This window comes from Argiope bruennichi, chromosome 3 (genome assembly GCF_947563725.1).
Source record: "Argiope bruennichi chromosome 3, qqArgBrue1.1, whole genome shotgun sequence".
NCBI classification, from domain to species: domain Eukaryota; kingdom Metazoa; phylum Arthropoda; class Arachnida; order Araneae; family Araneidae; genus Argiope; species Argiope bruennichi.
In genome coordinates, this window is record NC_079153.1 from 11,421,289 (window position 1) to 11,447,760 (window position 26,472).

Below are 26,472 nucleotides of genomic sequence, written 5' to 3' on the forward strand. Positions count from 1 at the left end.
TAGATAGCAGAGAAATCCACTTTATTGACAAACAATACATCATCAAAAAAATTTTGCCATGGAAAAGGAACTGGAGCTAATATAAATTTAAATACGAACCTCATGTTTTATAAGAATATATCTGACATCAAAGAGAAAACAAATTGAAATTCTAGTCCATCTGGCAACTTAATTTAATAATATTTATCACTTGCGGTTTTTAAGCGGTTCTTTAACGTGGAGTGGATTGATAAAATAGAGTAATATTTTAATTTATCGATTTGGCTGCATTTGTTTTTTGATCATTCGTAAATAAGAAAGAGGAGAAGTATTTTTGAGTGGTAAATAGTTTTAATTTTTTATTATATTTAATAATTTTTCGATCTAATAGTATTACGTAATAAAAAATTCTGGCTCAAAGATTGAAACTATTCTTCTCAATTGCTAGAAGATATTCCCTTTCACATATCATATTTCATGCAAAAGCAACAAATTTGCTATTAAGGTTCCATAATAACTCCTGTTAAGAAATAAAAATTGCATTTTTATAAAATACAAAAAACTCTAAAAAAAATAATTCTTTAAAGTCATTTATGAGAAAAGAAAATATTTTCATTGTTCTTTCTTGTTAGTTGTCGGTCCTGTGAGATGTGGATCATTGTGTTTTACCTTATCTTCTTGGCTTAAGTAATTCTGAATGCTCTTATGAATTTCCCTTATAGCATGGAACATGGCAGTTTCAGGTACTTGACAAATTTGTAGGAAAGGTGATTTATTGAGAAGGTCGTTTTTAGCATCGTTGGTTGCAAATTATCTTAGAGGATGGAATCTTTTTCCATTGTTTTTTATGGAGTGCATTTGCCACTTAACTTACTTATTCTTAATATCTGTTCATTCCTCTAATTAATCAAATTTTTAATTTGTTCATTGGTATTATATACTTCAATACAAAATGTATTTAGAATTTATAAATATCTTTAGTATTTTGTGTATATATTTAGTATCTTTTAGTATTTGTATATATTTAGCATTTTTTTATATATTTAGTATCTTTAGTATTTTTATATATTTAGTATTTATTCAAAACGCCATATTCTCCAAACTGAACACGTGAAATTTGTATTATTGTATGGAGAAGAAAACGATATGTTTTAAGTAAATAGCATTGAAAAAATTGCATCAGACTGTTCAGATATATTTTTTTTTTTTTTTTTTTTTTTTTTTTTTGAGACTGGTTGTCCCAAGAATGGCAACCATGGTTATTAAAGATTCTAAGCAACCACCAATGATTCTTGCATATGCAAGATAGTACTAATATTTTGTGCACTTAAGCCTCCCAATATCTAAAGTTATTTATATAAAAAATTTTGAAAAGTCAATTATACATTTTGCAGATACAAGGTACAACAAGGTGACTGTAATTACTATCATTACTATTGAAATGTCGGGGTCATAGGAGACTTTGACTAAGAAACGTTTATAAAAGATGAGTTGCATAAGTATATGTATTTAGGTTTCTGTAACCTTCATTAACATATAATGAAAATAACTAAAGAAATGTCTCATTGTAATGCTATTATAGCAATAAAAAACAAATTTATACTGACTTTCCCTCCCTTCCCAACTACATTTCAGTTATTTATGGAGAATTTTGTTATAAATAACAGCAAATATTCCTTTACCACTATTTATATTCACATAAAATCTTGTAGCTGTGTAAAGAATTTTCTTGTGGATATTAGAACTGATATCTTATTCTGTCTTCAATAAGTTGTTAGAATTTTGATGCTCAGTAGGGGGGGGGGGAAACAACATTGTGAAATATTATTAGATGATCTGAAAAATTTGAAGGGTATATTATTTTTTCTGTCAGTTGTTTGAAATTAGTTATATTATAGATATTGAATTCCTTGCTTTAATGCAATGTTGAAAATTTATCTTCTCTCCTTATCTGTTTTTCAGTTATTAGCTTAGTTTTTACAATTATTTATCTTCATTATGAATAATAGTAAATATAAACTCTTACAAAAAGAACCAAACAATTTAACTAGTTCCTAGTTAAAAGTGAAAATAACCATTCATATAAAAATGATGATTGGTTCATTGATGACACAGTAGCATATCTTTTTTTGATTTCTAAAATATGCAGAAAATGAAGTGGATAAGGATTAAGTAGACTGTGAGTACACAAGGTGTCGCTTGAATTATTCTCAGATAGACTACATTTTTTTGGAAAATAAAAATAAAGACTATTTAGTATTTTGAAAAAATTCTAGAATTAATTTATATATCAATTTTGTTTATAAGTTTTTTTTTCAATTAATATAAAAATTAAGTATTCATAATAAAATTATTTTCAAGGAACAAATAATTTAGGTTTGATGAATATGTCAAAATGTCTTTATTTTTCCAGATTCCTTTTTTTTAAATATTGGTAACACTTCATGCTGAATATTCTGAGAAGTTTTTCCAGGTCTGCATCTAATCTTGGTTGGTGAATTTTATGTGATTTATTGTTGAAAAAAAAATTATTTTTATTTTAATTTTAAAAATTTTATACTTTTCAAGCAAATTCTTTGAAACAATTTTTGTTGATTATGACTTGAGTAAACTATAAACCTATCGCAGTTTTCTTGTTATAAATTATTTATACAACTAAAATTTATAATTATTTAGACAACTATTTTTTCCACCTACTTTTTAGAGAAAGGGTTAGAAAATCCTTCCTTTTTTGAGATAATTTAGTTTAATCATGTAAAACCATGAATGTTGTTTTTAACATTAACTCCAATTCTCTTTCTATGCATGATTGCTTTACTCCCATTAGTGAATTATTTAAGTATTTTTACTTCAATTAATTTTTGGGCAACAATTTATATTTTTCTTTTTTCCTTTTATAATATACTGTTGAATGCACATTTCATTCATTGTAGGATTCACTAAAGGATTCAAGACTTTTAAAAATAAAAGTAAAGCAAAATGTTTGATACTCCAGAGTTATTTGTAATGAATGCCAAAAGATAGTAAAAATGAATTAATACCATAAAATTCCTTTTTTATTTTTTATTTACTTATTTATTTAGTTTTTTGCTAATTATATTCTTGACCCCAAAAATTCAAAGTTGAGATTTTGCCGAATCTCCACAATTCAAATCTTTGAATAACATATTTTTGGAAATATGTTTATCTTTGAGCATGATAAGTAAAAATACTTTGGGTGGAATTTATTAATATCACATTTTGAACAAAATCCATTCCCATAAAAAGTTTGTCAAGTGAACTGAATAACTTCAAAATGCAAAACATTACATTGGTAAAATTTGGTGCTCAATTTTGCCATCTATAGATTCATATCAAAATTTTGAACCAAATCCATCAATGAATTGACCATCTGTTGGTCAGTATGTTCATGTCCATGTAAATACTGTAACAAAAAAAGAATTACTTAGATAAATGAAATTGTGTTACTTAGAAAAGTGTTATCTTTTCTCTAACATTCAAACTCTGTCACAAATTTTGAATTCAGTTGACCGACCAAAATATTTTGGGGGCATACTCATACATATTTTTTTCCCTTACTATATTGCGACTCTGAAAATAAATATCTATGTACTTATAGCATTCACAGCCTTGTCCAAGGTCCTTAAATTTCATGCTAAGGGGAGGAGTAATAATACTTTTATTAGACAGTACACAATTAAATACTGGATGAGACATTTTCAGCTGGTTTCACATATATTACTGACTTTATTAAGCCATTTCAAATATATCTGAATGGTGACCACTTTTGCTTTTTTATTCATCTGATATATATAAGTTAGTAAAATAACAATTGTGTCTTTTAAAGATTTGAAAGAAAATTTCCTAGTTGAAATTATTTGTTCTCTAAATTGCTACTGTCAGCATGATTTTTCTAACAATGTGTTTTATTCTGCAGTTGATCAGATGAGTGCAAATATAAGTAGGGACAAATTATTGAAAGACTCGCATTCCTCAAAAGCAATTTCCGATAAAATTATATGCTGCTTTTCAAGCATGAATGTATGTACTTTATTTTAAAAATATGAAATGCATTGTGAATAGATTTAAAGTAAATTTCAGTTCAGAAAATTATTTTCATTCTTTCTTGTGAACAGGCATTTGTTGAAAAAAGATTCAACATTAATTAAAATATTTGAGAGGAAAATTACAATGGGAAATATCCTATTTTGCAACATGCGTTCTATAACCAAATAAAGCAGTCTGACAAAAGCCACTCTGTAAACATTGCCCTTTCGATTGAGAATGTTGGCAATATCATCCCATTTTAAATGTGACCTATTTTGGAGGAAACAGATACCAAAAGAAATAATTGTCAATAACATAAAGAAAGCTTTATCTTTTAAAGGAACAAGGAATTACTAAAATTGAATATAAAGCTAATACACTTGTTCAACAAGTCAAACATTTCACTACTAAGAAAATGTAATGAGTTTGGAAAAGTTATTAGTGAAAAATTGAAAGTATTTGGAAAAATCTCTTTTAAAAAAAAACTTTTTATTTACATATTTAGTAAAATTAGTATGATTTTATATTCTGTTTACTTATTTCTTAACTTTTTTTGAGAAATTGGAATGTAAATGAAATAGTAATATAAACTTTCATCTTAAATTACTAACTGTAAAATAATTAAATAATTTAAGATATGTGTTGAAAGTCTTTTAATAAGATTTCAAATGAAACTTGCATTAAAAAAAATACATTTTAAATAATTTAGTTTCAATGTTTGTTAAAAAAATATTCAGGAATTCCTGATAGCGTATAAACTCACTTACTTAGTTAATATCCAATTTAATATTTTTCATCAAAAGTGCTTAAAAAGTACTTACGAAGTGCTTATTTTTGGTGATAAAATTACTCTCCACACTTTGTTTAAAAGACTTGATATGTGTTTAGATACAATTATGCAGTGAGGGATAAGTATGTTGATTTTGTAAATTTTTACAGTTCATTAACAGTGTTTATCTAGTTATACCAAACTAAATTCACTTAAAATCTTGTACAGCAGACTACTTAGAGAGCAATATTAAAACAGCTATAATATATTTTACAAAATTAAGAATTAATAAATTAAGTTGATTCATAATTTGTATAACTCTGCCAAATAATGAAAACTTCTTTAATATATCTCATAATGGTGGTAATTGTTTAAAATTCTTTATTTCAATAAAAATAATGTTGTTTTATTCTAAAATACTTTATATTATCAGTGAATTTTTATGTTTATATTTTATTATAATTTCTTTTAATTTAGAGAACATGTGCTATTAGTGTTTTAGTTACTGCATTTATTCTCTAATTTTTAAAATGAAATGATCTGATATACAAATTAAAATACAACCTGAAATAAGGGGAAAAAATTATATATAAAAAAAGGAAAGAATATTTTTAGAACAGAATTAATATCTGTTCTTAAAATCTTATATATGTTTAATATAAGATGCATTCATATTATTGTTTGGAAAACTATATATATAAATTCATTTCATTAGTTTTGTAAAAATAAGTTTCAAATTCTGTCATTACTTTAGTAAGTATCTTTTATATCTAAAGGTAAACATTGTTTAATTGTTTAAATTCATAATTATAATGGTATGTTTATTTTATAGGCATAGCTTTAAAAATGGGTCCTAAGGTAAAAATCGGAACACATAATGGAACATTTCATTGTGATGAAGTTCTTGCATGCTCATTGCTTAAACATGCAAAGCCTGAATATAAAAATGCTGAAATAGTTAGGTAATTATGATATTAATTTATTTTTCAATTATGTGAAATGTATTTTTTGTAGGTGAATGGATATTAAATATGTAAGTGAAAAAATATATTAATTAAATCAAAGTTTGATTTTTGCCTTCTTGTATATAAAAGAAAAATATAGCAATTATCAAAAAATTTGAACTAGATTTTGAAGAATCTACATGTTTGAGACCTCTTTGAATCCAAAAAGTACATTTTTAAAATTCTGTCTTTGAACATAATTACTCTATAAACATGTCTTTGATTAATAAAATTTGACATGTTATCAAAATTATAGAGCTATATTGAATTTTTGTTTCGACTTATCGAAAATTTATTGCCAAAAATGTATAGTCGGTTTTCTTTATAACAAAAAGCACAAAATTGTGTTGACAAACACTAAAATTGGTCTGGTGGAGAAAGAGCATTCCCCCTTATAGAATTTGCCATGACATCCAAAGCTTTGTTGCCTACTTCTTTTCTCTTTGTGCTATATTTGGAGTACTGTTATGAGAAGAACCTAGGCTGGGCAAAGTTGTCTAAATATACAAAGAAGTCAAGGAGAGAAAACTCCTTTATATTTTAAATATATATTTAGTTGCTATAGTTATTAATATTTAAAATAAGAGTTAAAATTCTCTAATTGTAATACAGCAGAGATAGCAGGATATTCAGTATCCTGCTATAGTATTAGTAGGAATAGTATATCCTCCATATTTTTTCCAATTTTTAGTTATTTTGCTCAAAATCAATAATTTTATTCATTTTTATGCATCAGTTTTCCAATATCTACTGATTTTTTTCTGATGGATTTTCAGTTTCACTTCATAAAAAAAATCATCATATCCCCCTCCCCCTGTTTTTTAAACAAAGAAAACTGATAGTATGCTTATTAGATCTCATATTTCTTTATATATTACAGATGATTGTTTATTTTGTGTTAAATTGGATTAATTGACTTTATCATAATTTTTCATAAATTGCTGCCAAAAATATTTATACTTTGCAATAGAATGCAAAGGTAACTAGGTATTTATGGCATTAATGAATTACTTAATTAAAATACTTAATACTGTATGCTTAGTTAATCAAAATTCAAGAAGCTGACTAAATCTTTATACTTGAATCTATTACGAATTTGTTCTTAATAAAATTCTGTTTGACATTAAAAATTGTAAATATGAAATCTACGTAGTTAAATATGAAACGTTTTTAGGAATTTATATCCCTATACAAATTATGTTATATTGCTATCCTAAATTATTCTATTCCCTTTTCAAAAATTTCATTCTCTAATGTAATTATATCAGTTGCGCATTTAGAGTTAATGTGATCCATATCATAGTATTTGTCTCCTTGCTCTTTAATTTTTAAACTTATGGTTTCAAAAATGTAAAGTAAATACATAGACAGATAGTCACCACAAGACTAACTTAGCCACTAGTTTTTTATTAAAACTCTTGTAAAAAACAGTTACAATTAATTTTATTTTATTAATAGGTCTCGAAACATGGACATTTTAAATGAGTGCGTTATAGTTGTAGACGTAGGTGCAGTGTATGAACCAAGCTGCCATAGATATGACCATCATCAAAGGTATTATTATTTAAACTTTTATTTTTCCCCAAAGAGTGTTTTGTTTGCTTTTTTTCTTATGAAACTATATTCTCTTTCAATATTCCTAGGTCCTTTAATCATACCATGAACACATTGAATAGTGAGTATCCTTGGACTATTAAACTCAGTAGTGCTGGACTGGTTTACTTCCATTTTGGACATGAAATAATCGCCAATATTTTAAAATTACCAATGGATTCTGAAGAAGTGAAGATCTTGTACAAAAAACTGTATGAAAATTTCATTCAAGAAATTGATGCTATTGACAATGGAATTGAACCATGTGAAGGTTCTCAACATAAGTAATTCAATTGTAATTATTCTAACAATCATTGAAAAGTGCACCAATCAAGCATGTTGCAATGGTTTAACTCTATTTGTTATTATTTATTTTTACTTTCTCGTATACAATGTATAGAGAATGCATTGTAATCATCAAAAAATTCAAACTCGAAGTTTTTACAGATCTATATTTCTAACCTCCTTAAGTTTCATGCGAAATGTATTCAGATGAAATCTGTCTGTCTGACTGTTCAAGTACAAGTGAATTCAATAGCTACATAATGAATATATAGATACATAAAATTTTATTTATCTATCTTATGTATTTTATATTCAGTATCTAAAATGTATAATCTTATTAATATTTGAAACAAATATATGAAAAGGTTGACTGTCTATTGGTCTGTACTTTCATAAGCATGTATTAAAATTACTCATAAATGCAATTACTTAAATTTATGAAATTCAGTATGTGATCTAGTGGCTACAATTGTTCCATGTCAATTTTAGTTTCAATCAGTCAAAAAGAAAAAATATCTAAAATGCATATTGTCACAATTAATTCAATAAAAAATTTTAATTAATGTCAAAAAAACATTTTTTTCCCCCCTATTGCCTTGCAAGGCATTCATGACATTACTCAAAGTTCACAATTTTATATGAGGGTGGAGAATAAAAGATTTATTGGAGAGTATGTAGGAAAGTTTCAAGGAAGTCACTCCTGCTATTTTATATTTAAAGTAAATTGAACTAAAATTAAGTTTGTTATATCTATTAGAATTTTGTATATCTTGAATTGGTTTAAGTTAAGAGTTTTGAATTGCTTTTATATATTCACAGGTCTTAAATAATGAAAGATGACAGCTGATACATTTCTTTTTTATTATTGCTTTGTTTCTTTTAATCATAAATTACAAATAACAAATTTAGATGCTCATGAAATTCATTTGAATTTATCCTCAATTGTATCAAAATAAAAATGTTTAAAAATGTAAGTAACTTGCAATTTCTTTAATGTGTAATGATTTCACAATAATTAATATATATTTTTTGTTTGATTTTCATTATGTAGGTACCAAATTCATACTCACTTAAGTGCTCGAGTAAAGCATCTGAATCCATCCTGGAATGAACCAAATCCTGATGAAGTAATTATATATATATATATATAGGTTTAGTTCATTATTTGTAATAAACTCTGTATTTTCCTTGTTATATCTCTGTCATTGAAAATTTGTCTCTCAGTAAAATTCTTTGAAGTTTATACTTGAGTTTCATTTACAAATGAAGATGGATCAGAATGAAATGGTTTTTCAATTTATGTGTATTCTTCATATTAATATTTTGTTTTATTTTATTTTCTATATGAATAATCAGTTTTATGGAACAGAATATTCCTTTATCTTATTAAACATAAGTATAACTAACTTAACTCATATTTTAGAAATGTTTGTATAAAATGGTTAATTTTGAAATAAAGTATTGGAAAGTGGAAAGAATAAAAATAATTTGTTATTTCTCAAATTAATTAATTAGTTGCTATGTATTTAGCAATCCTCTTTTCCATTAAATTTTTAAAAAATTTCATTCATCTTTAATATAATTTTTTTTTTTTTTGTTATTTTTATGATTTAGCACTAATTTCTATGTTTTATTTTGAAACAAATTTCTCATTAGATTAGTTTTAAGAATAATTATGTGGAAAAAAAGAAAGTGGAAGCAAGTAGGGTTGTATTCTTTGATAAGAGACGAAATTCTTTCTTTCTGTGATTTAATTTTTAAAAAAAATGAAAATCAAATAAACAAATGCATTTCTTTTTTATGTAAAATCTAAAACAAATATTTATTTTTGTGCACTTCTCCAATACATACAACTCTTTTATTATTTTCTTTCCATATCATATTCTCATTGTTTAATCTGAAGATAACTAACTTTTTGAAAATCATAGTTTTTTTACCCCATGAAGCATCTCCCTTCTGTCTATGAAATATTTTTTTAAATGTGTTGAATATTTTAAATCAGATTTCAAATTTTAATCATCATTGCTATTTTTTAAATTTTACTTTTGATTTTTAAATATTGTACTGAAGTCTGAAATTGTTTTTAAAAAATAACTGATATTCTGCCTATTAATTTATAGTTAATACTATTATTTTATCATAATTTTACTGATGTATCACTGTGTTTTCATCTGATCTGTATAAAAAGCACTGTAATCTTTTGTGAAAATGTGTTAGCTAATATCTTACTGTTTTGGATAAATACTACTTTACTTGTAATCTATATATATGTATGTATATAATATATGGTTTCAAACAATACTTATAAGCCCCATATCATACATTCGGAGCCAGATAGCAATCTTTTGAGAGGGATTAAAACGTTTTTATTATCAAAATCTTTTACATTTTATAAATATTTGATTAAGAACACCTTGGCTTGTGTTTCTATTTTTTTCCCTTCATGGACATTAAGCAATAAGAAATCAATGACACTTGTGAAAGAATTCTTTTATGCATTCAGTTTTCTTATTTTTGTATTCTCATATGGACAATGTTTAAAAACATCTTAAATATTGTTATTGATTGCAGCATTATTAACTATTATTTAAAATGGGTGTAATAGATAATGATAGAAAAAGAAGTGCAAACAGTAGGATTTATTTATGCTTTGTAAGAAATAAATTGAATCTTTGCCTCAAAGATCTAAATCATAAATCAATAAAATTGGAGTTATCATTGTATATTGCACAATACATATCAAAATGCCCTTTAATCAGATTTTGATACTATTGTCGTGTCTGTTTTACTTCACTTTTTATAAATATTTTTTTGGTTAATATATTTATTAAATCTCATATTAAAAGAGAGGAGAATAGTAATACATTTTAGAAGTTAATTTAATAGCAATTTTGTTCTAAAATGTTCAGTTGTTATTTTCAGACAAAATGTTTTGAAAAAGCTTGCCAACTTGTTGAACAGGAATTTTTAGACAGACTGAATTTTTATGGAAAAATTTGGTTACCTGCTCGAGATATTGTCAAGTCAGCAGTACAAAATCGTTTTTCAGTAAGTAATGCTTTACTTTGAGAAATATTTACTTTTGAAAAATTACAATAATATTTAGATATTTGCATCATACATATAATACCTGATTTTAACTACATTTTTAAAAATATAATTTTGGTTTGAATTCAATGCCAGTTTCTAGGTGTACTTTAGTCTTTTATATTACAGAATATTGCCAATTATCTGCAGTTGTGAATTACAAAATGTTACATTAGAAATTTCAATCACTAAAAAAAATTATTTTGTAAAAATGTAAACCAATAATTTGTAAATGTATAAATTTATTGTTTATTCTGTAACAGTTATATGTGGATCTCATTATAAATCAGCTTTTTAAAGCAGTTTTGTATTAACTGATCTCTTTTTTTGGTATAACTTGGAGGTGATTATGATCTGGATTTTTTTCTGATGCTCACTAATTTTCTCAAATTTTGTTTAGTTAGACCTAAAAATTTGTTTTAATTGTGAAATTAGATTTTAGAATGACAATTTACCAAATGTGATAATTTGGTAAATTGCCATTCTAATTCTTTAGACAGTTTCAATATCACTCCCCCCTCCCCCTCCACCCCCCCCCCCCAAAAAAAAAATTTATGTTTCTGTAAACAAAACTTTTTTTTTTTTTTTTTTTTTTTTTGCTGCTGCTGTTGTTATCTAAAATGGCTACTATTTTGGCGAAAGTAAAGTATATTTATGATGAATGTATTTATCGAATTTATTAGAATAATGATTAATAATATTTATAAATTGGCATTGCTACTGTCTCTCTTAGCATAGTCAGTTTATTAAGGAAAGCATATATATGAATTAAATGAATAGGTTACATGTTGAAAAAAAATTAACTTTAAAGAAGTTATATCAAATATAAACGTTTGGAACGTGCTGTACATGTGTACATGCAATTCTGTGCTTGTCTACATACAATTCCTCAGTTAATCAATAGTTCATTGTATATATATGCTATGACATCTGTTGAATTGCTTTATAACATAGTGATTTTATAATCTAAATCCTTTCATCAATTGCATTTGTTTGTAAGCATCTGATTTCCCTTCAACACTAGTTTTATTGTAAAATATTTTTTTAATTTATTATTTTCATTTTTAGTTTCAAAAGTAGTAATGTATAACTTACTAAGTGCAAGATCATCTACCATATCTTCATTTGTCATTAAGCATCGAACATTCTTCGTTACTTTGGCCTGGATAATATTTTTTTAATTCAATTTAAAATATCATCTTTACTCCATAAATATATTATGACTCAAACTATTAAACTTACAAACCTAACACAGCCTTTTGGTTTATGAAGAACTTTTAACATACTATAATGAAACCTATCGAAGTTATATTTCTATTTCTACAGATTATCCAAACTGCTATACATTATTTGCTTGTGTTTTTATGAATTTCTTCTCATTCTAATGAAATACTTCATTTTTACTCTAAAAATCATTGCAATCCTTCATACTTTATCTTAAACTTTGCTAATAATTTTATAATTTATTTAGATTTATTAAGTATATTAACATCTTTGACACCATTTTAATGACCCAATGGCTTTAAATATTACAGAATTGTATGATTGTCTTGCTTGTAAGGGATTCTTTTCTGCTGATTCCCTCATTTGTTACATCTGCCAATGAACTGACTAGTATCTGATTGAAATCTGCCTTCTAATAATTCAATTGTTCCCTTCTATCTTTTACTAAAAATGACATCTCAGTGGAACATCAATAATGAAATAAATTTCACTCTGTTAAACATCTAACTGTTAGCCTAATTTACTCAATAAAAAGTTCATTACACTTATCTGATTAAGAATTGGTTGCCATTGAATTATGCTTACATTTGTTATTTGAAGAATATCTCCCCACGCCCACTATCCCCCCCCCCTTTTTTTACAGTTTGCCACTCACAATGTCAGTCATTTTCCTTCCAGTAGAACATATTTTGAACAGCAGTGTACATACTCTAACATATACACTACAGACATACTTAAAAGACATCTTTCATTAAATTCTATGTGTTACTTGTTTAAAAAAAAGATTGAGCATAATATTAATAATATATAATTTGATATGAATGATTTTCTGAACATATCCTAAAATTGTGTTTTAATGGGTCTTAGTTGAAATATTTCATTTCATTTGATATTGCTGTGAGTTTATTAAAAAAATTATCCTCTAAATCAATGTTGTTATGACAGTATACAACAAGCAAAAAATTAGTTAAGGAAGCCTTTGATATTGGCACTGCTATCCAGAGTTTGAAATAAATAAGAATTGTGTGAAGTTCCAAATATGGAGAATATAAAATAGAATCAATACCCTTGAACATGGTAGAAAGAATTTGTTTCAAAATAGATAATTTTCTTCACATGAATGGTTTATTAAAATTTATGTAGCACTATTTTCAGAATAAAATAATGCTTTGAATTATTCTATCAAAATTCATAGATGAATTTTGTAAAACGTTTTCATTGGTTATGTAGGGGGGAAATAGTTTACAAAATAGTTTGAACATGATTAGATAAACTTCATCTGTATCAGATAATTCATTTCAAATAAAGACAAATTTACATCTATAAATAGAGTTTTCAAGGAAGGGGAATATTAAAATGCTGATATTTATTTGATTAATTTAAATAGTAAAGAAGAATCAAAGAAATTAAATATTAGCAAATGCACATATTTTTCATTTTAAAAAGTAAGATGTGCTAGGAAACTTATTTTTTAAAAAAAATTAAAGTCACTTTAATTTGACTGGTATTATATTAGTAATAATGAAATTTTTAAATCAATATTTCATTAGTTTTTTTTAATATTGAAGTTTTATATACTTGCATTTCTTGATAACAATACACTATTTTAAAATTTTATGTCTGTAGTATCAAGTATAGTGAATTTATTAAAAATTGGATCCATATTATAAATAATAAGTTGTAAAATAAAAACTAAAAAAAAAAAAGAAAGAAAGAAAGAAAAAAGAGGAAATGAAGACTTTCACTAGCTAGTATATTAATGAACCATTTTTATTACAATTACTTAAGGTTCATTCCAGTGGAGAAATAATTGAATTTGCTAATGGAGGTTGTCCTTGGAAAGAACATCTATTTGAACTGGAGGAATCTCTGAAAGTTGAGAAACCCATCAAATTTGTTATATATCCTGAAACTCTAAATAAAGCTTGGAGAGTACAATGTGTATCCATGTCTCCCTTTTCATACGAAAATAGGTATGTTAGAAAATTTGTATGAAATGCCTTTAATTTTATTTATTTTATAAAACAAAAACTTTTTTTTTCAATGAGATTTATATATCTAATATAACATTAAAATTTTATTAAAAAATTGCTTATTTTCAGATTATCTCTACGTAAAGAATGGTGTGGTCTGCGAGAGGAAGAATTAAGCAAACAAAGTGGAATTGATGACTGTGTATTTGTACATATGAGTGGTTTTACTGGAGGAAATAAAACTAGAGAAGGAGTACTTCAAATGGCATTAAAAACTCTTAATCCTGAATAAACTTTTTTTTATTGAAAGCATCTTGTTTTCCTTATCATTTATAAATAATAAACTACAGATCTTTTCCCAAAATAAGTATATGTTGATATGCAATTGAATCTAGTTTATAAAGTATAAACAAATACACAGAATATATCACAATTGCAGACAAAATGCAACAAAAGGAAATAAATGTCACACTACTTAATATACTAATGTTTTATTCCCTTCAATTTCACTTAAAAATATTTTTAGCCTATTTTATGTTACAGTATTGGTTCAAATTGCTATTAGCCTTACAATTTTAATATTTAATTGTAGTAATTCTCGATTGAATTATGTTGGTTTAAAATGTTTTTTTATAAACACAAAATGTGGCTCACATAAAAGTTTATAATTTTATAAACCACTTTATAATTTTCACAATATAACAGAAAGCTTTTAAGACACACTTTTTTATTCATTGCTATATATATATATATATATATATATACTAAAAAAAAGTATAAGAAATTGATATTAAATACTCTTAAGGCACTGGAATTTTTAATGATTTTGTATATGTTATTCATTGTGATTTATTTTCTTTACAGTTTAGTGTTGCAGTTCCTCTGCTTTGATAATTTTTTTTGACATTCATATTTTTGATTTAAAAAATTTCTCCATTTTAATACACTTATGGTATTAAAAGCTTCTAATATCATAATTTCCTACTTTTTATAAATATTATACCTTAAATTACTAACCACAAGTTTTTAATTACTAACTACAATTATAACTAACCACAAGTTTTTTTTTTTTTTTTTTTGGTCCCTTCTTGAAGAATGTGTATTATCAATACACTCACTCGAGCTGAAATTAAACAAACTACCTTTTCCATAGTTTGAAGAAAGACTGTAAAATGCAATACCAAATACATATAAGTAAAAGCTATATCCCCCCCCCACGTACTTTTTATTTTTTTACTGTTAATAAACTGCATCATCTTATCTAATTTTGCTTTTATAACTTAACGGAATATTTGTTCCCATGCAAATTTTTTTATCATTTGCAAATGTAAGCTATATTCTTGGATCAACATTTCTGGTCTGGTTAATTTCTTGAACATGATGTTTTATGGTCCTACCTATACCATTAAGACAGCCTTTGCTGTGAGATGTGGTTAAGAAATTCTAGGTTGCAGATATTTTGTTCACAACATAAGGTTCAGAACTTCAATAATAGAGGCATAATAGTATACAGTATGGAAAATGCATTCATCTAATGCATATGTTGAATTTCATTCTGATAACTGTGAAAATAATTTTTAATAAAATCAAAAGTTAAGGACTAAGTTTTTAATTTGTGAAGAATATAGACAGTATCCACTTTGCATAAATGTGCCACAAAAAATATATAAGTTGATTCTCTAATAAAAGATTATTTAAAGAAAGAATTCATAATTTTGTTTTGTGCTACAATTCCATCTGCTCTGCTTTTGTCCATTGCTTATATAATTTTTTAGTTGTGTTGTAAAGTTTATTAATTATGAACAAAAAGTTGCCATCAATGAGAGAAAAAAAAGATTGTGACAGACATGACAATTTTCAAATTTTTACAGTTGAGATCAGTTTTTTTTTTTTTTTTTTTTTTTTTACTTTTAATTTCATTTTTTGTCATACCTATGATACAAAACAGAGAAAATATATTATTAAGACTTATACAGTTAAATATTTTTTTTAACTAGAAAAGAACATACATCAGTTTATAATGGTAATTTAGTGTTTTTTTAGAAAGGGATAAGTCATGACTTCCAAATTTTAAAAAAAATTATATCTACTAAAGCATTCAAAAAATAAAAACTTGAATAATCATTGTTGATATTTTGTTTTAATGAATGTAAAAATGTGGGAAAAGTAAAAAGAAATTAATAGTGAAAAAAAAATCATGTTTATGCATACAATGTTTACCTTAATATTTTTTAAACATTTGATATGTTTTCCATAAGTTAAAAAGAAAAGAAAAATATTAAATGAATGGAAATGTTAAAAATGTCAAGCTGTGTATGGAATTAACCTAAAGTAATGATGTAATAATAAATCTGGAGTTAATTATAACCTTTTTATATACTTGCACATGTGTATAAATATACAGAGCATCCAATCATCTTTTGGTTGAAATCACAAAACAAAGTGCAATAGTTACAAGTCTACATTTTGCATGGCTAAAAGGCTATTATTGAGATTATATTTTGAATCGTCTGATGAGATCTAACCACAACTCAACGAACAGAAGCAATAATGCACTATATGAATTTACATTTAATTCTCGTAGAGAAAAAAATTATCCTATGTTGAATACTGAAAGACATTATTTTGAAAAATTCTGATCGTTAATTATTAAATAAGAATTTAATTTATCTCTTTTTAACCAGAAGTAAAAATGAAGTTGATTCTTTCTAATAAGCATTTGTTATTAATCAAATCATGTTAATTCAGTGAATACCAGATTTACAATTGTTGAATATAATGTTTATTATAATTACTAATTAATATAATTACAAATTAAATTACATGCTATTACTTCTTTTCTGTCGGCTTTGTTTTCCATAAATGGCTATAACGATTAATATCAAAATCATCATCTGGTTGTTCTTCAATAACAACCTTTTCTTGAACTTTCTTCCTATTCAAATGTTTCTGAAGTTCTTCTGGTGTTAGTTCTGCAGTATTTAGTGGTAACTGAAAAATGAATCATAATACATATTTTATACAAATCAATACATAGAAAAATCCATTATTCTTGTTGTGTAAATTTGAAAGTAAATTAAACAATTAAATGTAAATTTAAGACAGTCAAATAAAACCAAATAATAGATTTGTTCTGCATAAAATCATAAAAACAAAATTTTTTCCATAATTTAGAAGCTTACGTTCATAAAATTTTTAATACATGGTTTCAGTTTATTATAAACTAATCATCTTGGGTAAGCAGCTGGTTAGCCAGAAATATTTGCTGCATTTGATTTCAGATAAAAAATTTTAATAACTTCATGTTCATGATTCCTCCGAATTTCCTTAAGCTGTGTTATTTTAATTATCTTACTTGTTTATTGTGAACACAGACCTTTCTAATAAAGATATTAACATATCAAAGCACTATTAAAAATGCAATGATCTGAGTCATCTATCTTCTAAATTTTATGATGTAATTTCACTTTTTTAATTATCTTGCAAAAATAAATTAGATGTTAAATAGAATTCTTTAGCTTTCAACAAGGTAAGTAAAACACAGTATTAAATATTTGATGAAACAAAGAAAGCAGTTTAAATTTCAGAATAGCAATACTGTTGGAAATTAGGAAAAAACATTTACGTCAAAATACAGGAAAAATTACAATACCATTAAATTGACATCATTAAAAAGATAGTTTTTAAAGTTTTGAAATATTGTAAAATTTATTTTTATGTAGCAAGATTTTCAAAGGTTATTGCAGAAAAATACCATTCAGCTTAATTTCTAATTAATTAAGATTTCAAAAAACTCGCTCCCTTCCTTCCCTTTAACAGATTTATTAAATAAGAAAATTCAAGATAGATAAGTTTTCATGGTTTACTGATTAATGTTATAGTAAAAATACATAGAATTAAGGGCAAAACAACTAATCTAATTAATTTAGATGTAACTAAAAACTTTTAAGAATGCATTTTTTAAAGCTACTTTTAAAAAAATGACTTACATTAATAATTTTTCTAGGTTCATGATATCGAATAGTGTATGATGATCCATCAGGATTCACAATTGTTGTTAAGTACATCCGACAATATTTTTCACGACCAATTCTAACCAGACAAGTTCTGTTAGAATTATATCGCAATTGCTGATAAAAATATAAAAGGTACCTGACGAAAAAAATGAAAAGAATTAAAAATGACTTATTAAATGAGTTAACATCAACAAATTTATTACACATGACAAAAAAATCAATATGAATCAACAAAAATTACATTGTGTAAACTATTCAGCATGTACAAAGGTATTTTAAAGTAACAATTTTAATTTTTTTTATTTAAAAATAGAAAATAGATTATTTTGTAATTTCATATCGTAGACTGGTTTTCAGAAGACATAAAATCATTAATCAATTTCAATATTCATTCAATAAGCAAACAGCTGTATTCTTTATGAAATTTTTAACTGGTTAAGAGAAATTCTTCTACGTAATTTCTTAACTAAAAATAAAAATTTATTGTGAATATATTATTTTTATGAAGACAGATGAAAAAAAATAATAAATAATAACACCTAATGCATTTTCCAAAAATTAATTTTAGTGGCTTGAATTACACTTTTTTTTTAATATTTTAAATACATTATAATTTTGAAAGCAATTCTCAAAGATTATATATTGAAATAAGCTTTTATATAATTATTTATAAATTTATGATAAAGAGATATCAATGCAAGTTATTAATATGGAATGTTATAGGTATTAAGTGTTTTTTAATGTTTGCTTGTTAATGAACACCTTTTCATAATAAGCAAATAAAAATGTTTCCTAACCACTTAAGGAACAAATTATTTATAATATTCACAGATATATACATAAATATTACATAGAATGAATTCATTCGAAATATATTTTTTCTAGAATTAATTAAAACTATTATTTCAATTTCTCTTTGACTTCAACTGGCAAAATAAACAATTCTTTTTCTAATAAAATATGATTAAGAAATTTGAAAATTAATGTTTCTTTACCAGAGTTAAATTTTGTTAACATTTAAGGTATTAAAAAAAAAGAAAAAAAAATCTTCAAAGAAAAAAAATTTTAAAATAGTATTTCCCCCCCCCCCCCAAGAAGCATATATTACAAATAAAATTTCAATCATTTTACAGATTATGAAAGAACGCCCCAGTATAAACCGTAACTTTGGATAGAAAAGTATTTTTTTAAAAATAGAAAGTATATTTAAATTTGTTTAAAACATATAGATTTGAAACTCTTACAAAATAACGATCTCACTAAAAAAAATTAAATAAAACTAACTTGTTCATTAATCTGCAAGACATATTTAAAAGTCTTTCTTTAAATGATGGACATGTGAAGGCTACAATTTTGGAATTTAAAAGAATGTATGATATATTAAATTTATTTTACACATGAATCAAAAACAAACTAATCACATTTTCGTTTGTTTACTATCATCATAGAAACACGGTTACAGAGACGGTTGAACATTATTTTTTTATTTACTTATTGTCAAAAATTGCCTTTGATCGCGAAAAATAATGGCCATTTTAATCCCAACATCTATCCAAAATTATTTTCAAGCTTAACTATTTCATTGTCTGCCAAATATTTCTTAGCTTCTATAGAATCTATTATTTGCTACATAAAATTAATTGTCTTCCAGACAAAACGGTCAAATCGACGCAGATGAACGGAATTGTTTAAACTATCATGTATTTTTAATGTTTATTAATTTTGTGTAGACAGTAATCTCTTTTTAATAGCGTGTTTTGAAGCTACTTTCAATTTATTCTATTAGAATACTGAGAAAAGAACTACAGTTTATTGAAAATTAAAACACCCAGAATGATCTGGCGAATGACGAGCACAAATCCGAAATACAGATTCAATATCCAATGGTTGCAATTACCAAAGGATCAACACCAATAAAAATTCCAACTATTCCGTAAACATCGAATTTTGATTATTATGAGCAGTGTATACAGGACCATCGGAATTCCGAATGCCTGGATCGTTTGATAATTGCTGATACGAGGCAAAGTAAGCGCATTTCGTATATTAGTAGTTATTATAAATTCCGCTTTACATTTAGTTATTAGGGTAATAGAAATAATATCTTTACTAGATTGTCAAAATACTGTACAATATCATGAATATATCTTGCAGTAGTATCTTGTGGTAATAAGGGAGAAACAAAACTCAAATCCGATTAACAAAGATACGACCATCGAATCAATATTTGATTTATATCGAATTTCATTTGTATATTGAAGCGATTATAAAAACTGCCGTACAAATAACATGCTAAATAAGAAAAATTCTGAAATGAGTGAAAGACAAATTCCAAATTTCTCGTATATGAGAATGAGTGAGATTTGGCGGAATTTTGTAATTTGTTTGTAATTTGGCGGAAAAAACAACAAGGCCTACCAGAAAAATTATAATATCAAGAAAAATATTAGAAGATGTTCGAACCTCTAGTTTGAAAATAAATAGCATGAAAATATTTTATGAATCTTGCTTTATTTGCTTTTATATTATTTTACAAAAATTATTTTTAATTATCACGTACTCACAAAAAATGCATTTATATCGTCACGACGTTCATGCATATTCAACAAGTTTATTCAAACAATTAAAGGTGTTGTAACAAAATATATTCATTTCTTTTAATCAAAGGAAAAGCTCATTTGAAATATAAGTAACACAATTATAAAGCTTTTTTTTCTTTCTTTTTTCTTTTTTTCGTTATTAAAGCAGGATGTTAATGGTTTTTCTGAGATAATATACTCCCAAGTTGTTGAAACAAACATTAAAATTTCGATTAATTTTTTAATTAAAATCTTATTTGCATGCTCAAGAAACTTTTTAGTGAGTACCTAATATCCAAAAAATGAGGGTCATACATAATATATTTCTATAATAATTATCTGACTCGGAGAGTGTTTTGAATGATTTTTGCATCACAGAATTAACAAATAATAAGCCAACTTTTAAACGTTAAACTGCTAATATCACTAATCATACGCGATTATTTATTAACCTTAGATTAATTGTGCCGCATCAAAATAACATAAAAATGTTGTAAGTTATGATATTGAATTCTTAGTAATAATAAAGGTGAATATGAGTGTGTGTTAGCACTCAACAGACCAGGCCGTTCAACGTACAGCTACCAAATATTTTACATGCATATATCATGTGCATCTCGGGGGATGAGAATGTGCATCTCGGAAGAATTTTTTTGATCATTTAATTATAATTTTAGTTAATTAAAAATGGAGTTGAATTTTGGCATTTTCACGAGTAACTTCAGAAAATATTAGAGCACAAAAATTATTCTTGCATCATCTTAAAATTATCTTTTCAACTATACAATTTTAAAAATCGTGGACATTTTCCCTTATTTCGGAATTTTTTTAAAAGCGTGTTTGTCTAATTTCAACAATATATTACATTGTTGCTCTGAAATTTAAATTTCATTGTTTCCTCAAATAATAGTTTGACTTTCTTCCATAATTGAAAGCTATCTGTTTAACGTCTGCCTAATTTATAAAAAGTAATATTATTACCGCGAGATTTTGAAGATAAATGAACCGGGCATGTAAATTTTTATTGATTTTTAATATCGCTATCATGTTGCGAGACTGGTATCTATTAAACAGGTTTATGTACTCATTGAACAAAATGTATATAAGTAGTTTAAAATAGCATTACTTTATATTCTGGCAATTTGGCGGATTCGTGAATGTTAAATTACATTATGTGACTACATTCGGAATGAATTTTTTTAGAAACATTAAAAAATATTTATATTTCTGAATATTTGCATTAAAAAGACAGAAAAATATCTATGAAACCAAAATATACCAGTCAAATGCTTAAAGTTTATTTTTAAAAAATGGATAAAAAGGCATTTTTTTGTCTAAAAAGTATAAAGCAAATATCTTCCACTTTTGGTCTTTATCAAATTACTTAAAATTTCGCAGATAGCTTAAGAATTATATTATCTAGTTCCTCAACTAAAAAGTAAGCTAGATTTTAATACTTTTACTGTCTTTTTAGCACTTGTTTTCAAATGATAAATAGCATGAAATTTTCAATTTTTTGTCCCGTTGTTAAGCACTTAAAAAACTATGAAAAATTTCTAAATGAACAGATCTCTTATACTGTAGTTCAAGAACTGTAAAATAGATTGAGAATTTATTATATCAAATTTGAACAAAAAGTATGCATTATATTTTAATTTATGAGGTTTTTCGTAAGAAAATGCTAGCAAAGATTAGAATTTGAAAAAATATATAAAATGGTATTAAACGATGTCAATGCACGAAGTTACGTTGATTTTTGAAAATACAAAAATGATTGTAATTTCCCAAAAAGTAGACTTAGAAACAAAATTCTTATTGCTTCATATAGAAACGTGTTCAGACATTAAAAATATTAAATTACAAAAAAAAATCAAATTTTTAAAGTAATCACCTATATTAAATGGTTTAACTAAAATTAAATATAACCAATATCTCTCGCGAGAGAGTTCGACGCCAAAGACAACTAGTTTGAAATAAAATGTTAAGATTTGGAATCATTCAAAAAATTATTATTATTTCTTGATTTCGTTTGAAGTACGGTATTAGTATTTTATTAAATATCCTGCAAGGAAATTAAAGCATTATAAATTTAATACTATTTGAAGGAATAATTCAGAGAAGTTGGTGTACCTGTATGTGAAATGTTCAATACTTTGCTGCGAAGTAATCAAAGCACTCAAAATTAAAGCTGTTGTTGTTTGGTGGTAAAGTATCGAAGTCAGGATTAGTGGATTCACAGTTTCACGATTTCATCTAAAATATGCGTTACATGTGTTCAGGGTATATATTCCACCTGTTGTTGTTGATTTAATTCCACCATTTTTGTATAACGTGAGAACTTGGAAAGTATTGTGCCAGTTGAGTTTTATTTTCGTTCACCAACCACAATTTGAAATTACGAGATCCGTCTGAAAACAACTCTCGTGAACTTCAAGGCATATTAGAATTCAATTACTAACGAAATCAAATTACTACCACTTTTAGATATACAAAATTTATTACTGTGTCTAAGAAGAGGAAATCTTCACCTGTTCCTCATCTTTTCGATACATTTTCATCACTTATGTAGACCATGACTAGGATTTCAATCACTGCAATTGAAAAAAAAATCAGAGTTTGAAAAATTCAGGAGAGCTTTATATAAGCTGTATGTTTAACTTATTCCACATAGCCCTTGGTTCAGCAAGTGAGCAGTGTATAATATATGCTCGAGGTCTCTAACTCGAATCTCGCTACTGGCTACTTCTGTTTTACATTTTCCCAGTAAATTTATACATGTGCCTTACGACTAACATGTGCCTTAATAACCACCATTATTCGAAGAAAAAAAATCGGTTTGTTATTCTTATAATTTTCTCTTTAAAGAATAAGTTTTTATCTAGAATTCGTCTAAATAATTGCCCACTCTAAAGTTGGGATCATACAGCAAGTGATGTGGTAATAGAGTTAAAAAAAAAAAAGGATGAATAGAAGACCGAAAAAAAATTAATTTGTTATTACTGTCTCGTATACAAAGAGAAAATATTATAAGCGTCGAAAAAAAAAAAAAAACTGAATTCGAGATTTTAGGGAATCTCTACGTTTCCGACTTTCCTGAGTCCGTAAAATGCATTTTTAAAATTATGACTATCAATGTCCGAATTACAACTGAGAAATTAAATTAGAAAACTAATAACTAAGGATTGACAATGAGATGGAATAATTCCATCAAGGGCGAACAACCTATCAACATTTTAAAAACGTTTCGGTTAACCGAATCGAGGTTGATTTTTGTCTTAACCAAGTATACACTGTACATGGTGTATTTTCTGTGCATCAAAGTCGTTTCTCTGACAAAAGTTCGACTTGTCAGTGTGGCACCGAAAAAGGCTCTATAAAGTACGTGATTAAAGCCTATGCACTATAGCGAGAGCACAGACTCAGATGGCCAAAAAATTTGATGTCTCTTGACGTCGAAGAACTCTTTAAAATCCCAGTCATTAAATATTCTATTAAGGACATTTTGTCAAAACTTTTGTCTTTAATCTTTCCTAATGTAAAAAGATAACATACATTGAATGCTTTTTTACTGCTTCAAAATTTATTATACAATGTAAAATGTAATGTTTTTTTGTTTTTTTTCCCTGGACAATATGATTTTTCTCTAGAGGATCGTTTGTTGTTTTTAAGAAAAAAATAACTCAATGGAACTTTGAGGCGACACTTAGATCAAAGAAATCCTACCCCTATCGATATCAAACAAAAACTATTGAAACAAAATGCAATTTAAATTTAAGTCCACATAGAGCCATTATGGGAGACACAATTGGGGAAAAATTCCTGTTCCTCTTTTCTTGGGCGAGCCCTTTCCTTTCTCACTCACCCCTCATTCCTCCATAACGCCGGCACCATCACAATGCCCTATGCCTAAAGGAATCTTAGGGCTCTCAGATCCTGTGATATCCTTAAATGGACGTAAAACTTCATTGTGTTGTCTCCCCTCCAATTCATCAAGATGTCGAAACTTGTAGGGGGAAAGAAATACGTTCAAATACGTCGACACCATTTTCGGTGCAGTATAACCCCTACGTGATTTTCCGTGCAAAACGAATTTGCATCGTTCGTTACACTACGTTAAAATGCGTGCAGTGCACTTTAAAGACATCTATGGGGCTACGTCGAAATGCGTGTGGAACCCTTAGAGGGTGTCCAAGTCATCAAATGTCGTTTATTCCTTCTTGATAGGTGGGATTGCTTTTCGGCGGCCCCATCATGTTTCCCGCATGGCCTTTGACCAGGTCGGGTTAGGTATTACTTGCATACTACGAAACACAAAACATTATATGTTGAGTTATAACATGCGGAAGTGGGGAAGAAAGAAGAAAAGCTCTGGTCAACTTGTTACTTCCGTTACCTTGTAGAATTTTTTGCCTTTCTTTCATTCCAAAACCCATATCAAATACGTTCAAGAAAAAAAAAAAAAAAAAAAAAAAAAAAAAAAAAACGCTCTTTGTCTGATATACGAGAAAAGTAGAGAAAAGAAAACTTTCACTCATTATTTTCGGATCCATTTCTCATCTTAAGAGAAAAATGGCACAATGCAACGTAAAACAACTGACATTATCTGTTTACAGTATCTGCAACATCACATGAATAATTTTTTTTAAATATTTACGTTCTAGATGGTTATTTTCTTCATGTAATTACATTAATCTCCCTTCCTCTATCCGTCGTAGTTTTTATGTAGCAATGAATAATACTTTTATTTTGATTAAAACAATAGTAATGAATCTACCTAATAACAATGAATGCTATACAATGTAACGAAAAACCCTAGTTTCAGAAAGTCTTTTACTGAGACGGCACTGCACGAATTTAAAAACATCTCTGATAGAGAGAGAAGTAAACTTTTCGGTCGTGCTTTCTGAAGCCAGGTGAATTATTATCGGACACCTGTTGCCCTGGTTGAGGTGACGATGGCACCTTTGTCACCCTCGATCATAAATAAATGGCTGCGATCAAACGATTCCATCTTCTCCAAGAAAGTAAATTTCTTTTTATTGTTATTGATGTTGCTCAACGCGGAAGAGGAAGTGAAACAAAGGCGAGATCGACAAGCCATTAACAATCAATTTAATGGTGGGGATTTCCGACGAGTTCTGTATTTATGCATAAATATTATTACTCAACTCTTATTGACTGTTTCTTCAAGGATGCAATCCTTGGCGGTGAGTCGAATTGCAAACGGTAAATGATTCAAAAGATTTGTCAAAGATTGCAATGATCTACTTCATATAAAATCGGCATTATTAGATAAAAGTGTCAAATGTAAAACAAGCCAAAATATCTTATTAATGACAAAATTAGATTGGGAACTTATTACGAAGAAGTTTTTTTTATTTTCTCGTATACGAAGTATAGAGAAAGTATTGCAATCGTCAGGAAATTCGGACTCTAGATTTTAACGTGTCTGCACGTTTCAGATCTTCCTGAATTCGAAAAACACGTTTTTGGTATTATGTATGCATGTCTGATTGTCTGTGATAAAGATCACTTAAAAACCTTTTGAGCTGGAAGAATGAAAATTGGTACACAATCTTTACTCCAAATTTGTAGATATCTGTCAAATTTTGAGCAAAATTTAATCAGAGGAAGTCTGATTTGTCCGGCTATTTGAAAGTAAATTAACAAAATAACTACAAAATGAAGAGAGCTAGGTGGATAAGATTCGGTACATATATTTAACATCTACAGTGTAAACAAAGTTTGAGAAGTAAAAAAAAAAGAAAAAAGAAAAAAAAAAAAAAACACCCTACAGCCAGTTGATTGTCACTCGGTCTGCACGTTCAGAAATATGTAAGCGCAATAACTAAAATAAGCGAAATAACTTAAATATATCAAATTTTATACGTGATTTAAACGTGATACAGAAGTCGT

General features: G+C 26.5%; 2 protein-coding genes across 5 annotated transcripts; one reads left to right on the plus strand and one right to left on the minus strand.

The window, feature by feature from the left end:
• The first annotated feature begins 66 nt into the window (after nt 1-66).
• Nucleotides 67-14,270, plus strand: LOC129963266 (MYG1 exonuclease-like). 4 transcript variants are annotated; one of them, XM_056077510.1, is made up of 9 exons: nt 67-320; nt 2,393-2,469; nt 5,628-5,757; nt 7,258-7,353; nt 7,443-7,676; nt 8,729-8,804; nt 10,600-10,725; nt 13,777-13,961; nt 14,091-14,270. In XM_056077510.1, the coding sequence occupies exons 2-9, from the start codon at nt 2,424-2,426 to the stop codon at nt 14,251-14,253; spliced, it is 1,056 nt and encodes a 351-aa protein (XP_055933485.1). In that variant the 5' UTR covers nt 67-320; nt 2,393-2,423; the 3' UTR covers nt 14,254-14,270. The 4 variants fall into 4 exon arrangements, with proteins under 4 accessions (XP_055933485.1, XP_055933488.1, XP_055933489.1 ...); XM_056077513.1 differs by lacking the exon at nt 2,393-2,469; XM_056077514.1 differs by lacking the exon at nt 67-320 and having other exon boundaries at nt 2,393-2,452.
• A 2,450-nt stretch (nt 14,271-16,720) lies between these two features.
• Nucleotides 16,721-19,424, minus strand: LOC129963738 (39S ribosomal protein L55, mitochondrial-like). Its single transcript, XM_056078265.1, has 3 exons — nt 19,262-19,424; nt 17,951-18,113; nt 16,721-16,952 (listed from the first exon to the last, which is right to left on the minus strand). The coding sequence occupies exons 1-3, from the start codon at nt 19,282-19,284 to the stop codon at nt 16,791-16,793; spliced, it is 348 nt and encodes a 115-aa protein (XP_055934240.1). The 5' UTR covers nt 19,285-19,424; the 3' UTR covers nt 16,721-16,790.
• Nucleotides 19,425-26,472: the final 7,048 nt, after the last annotated feature.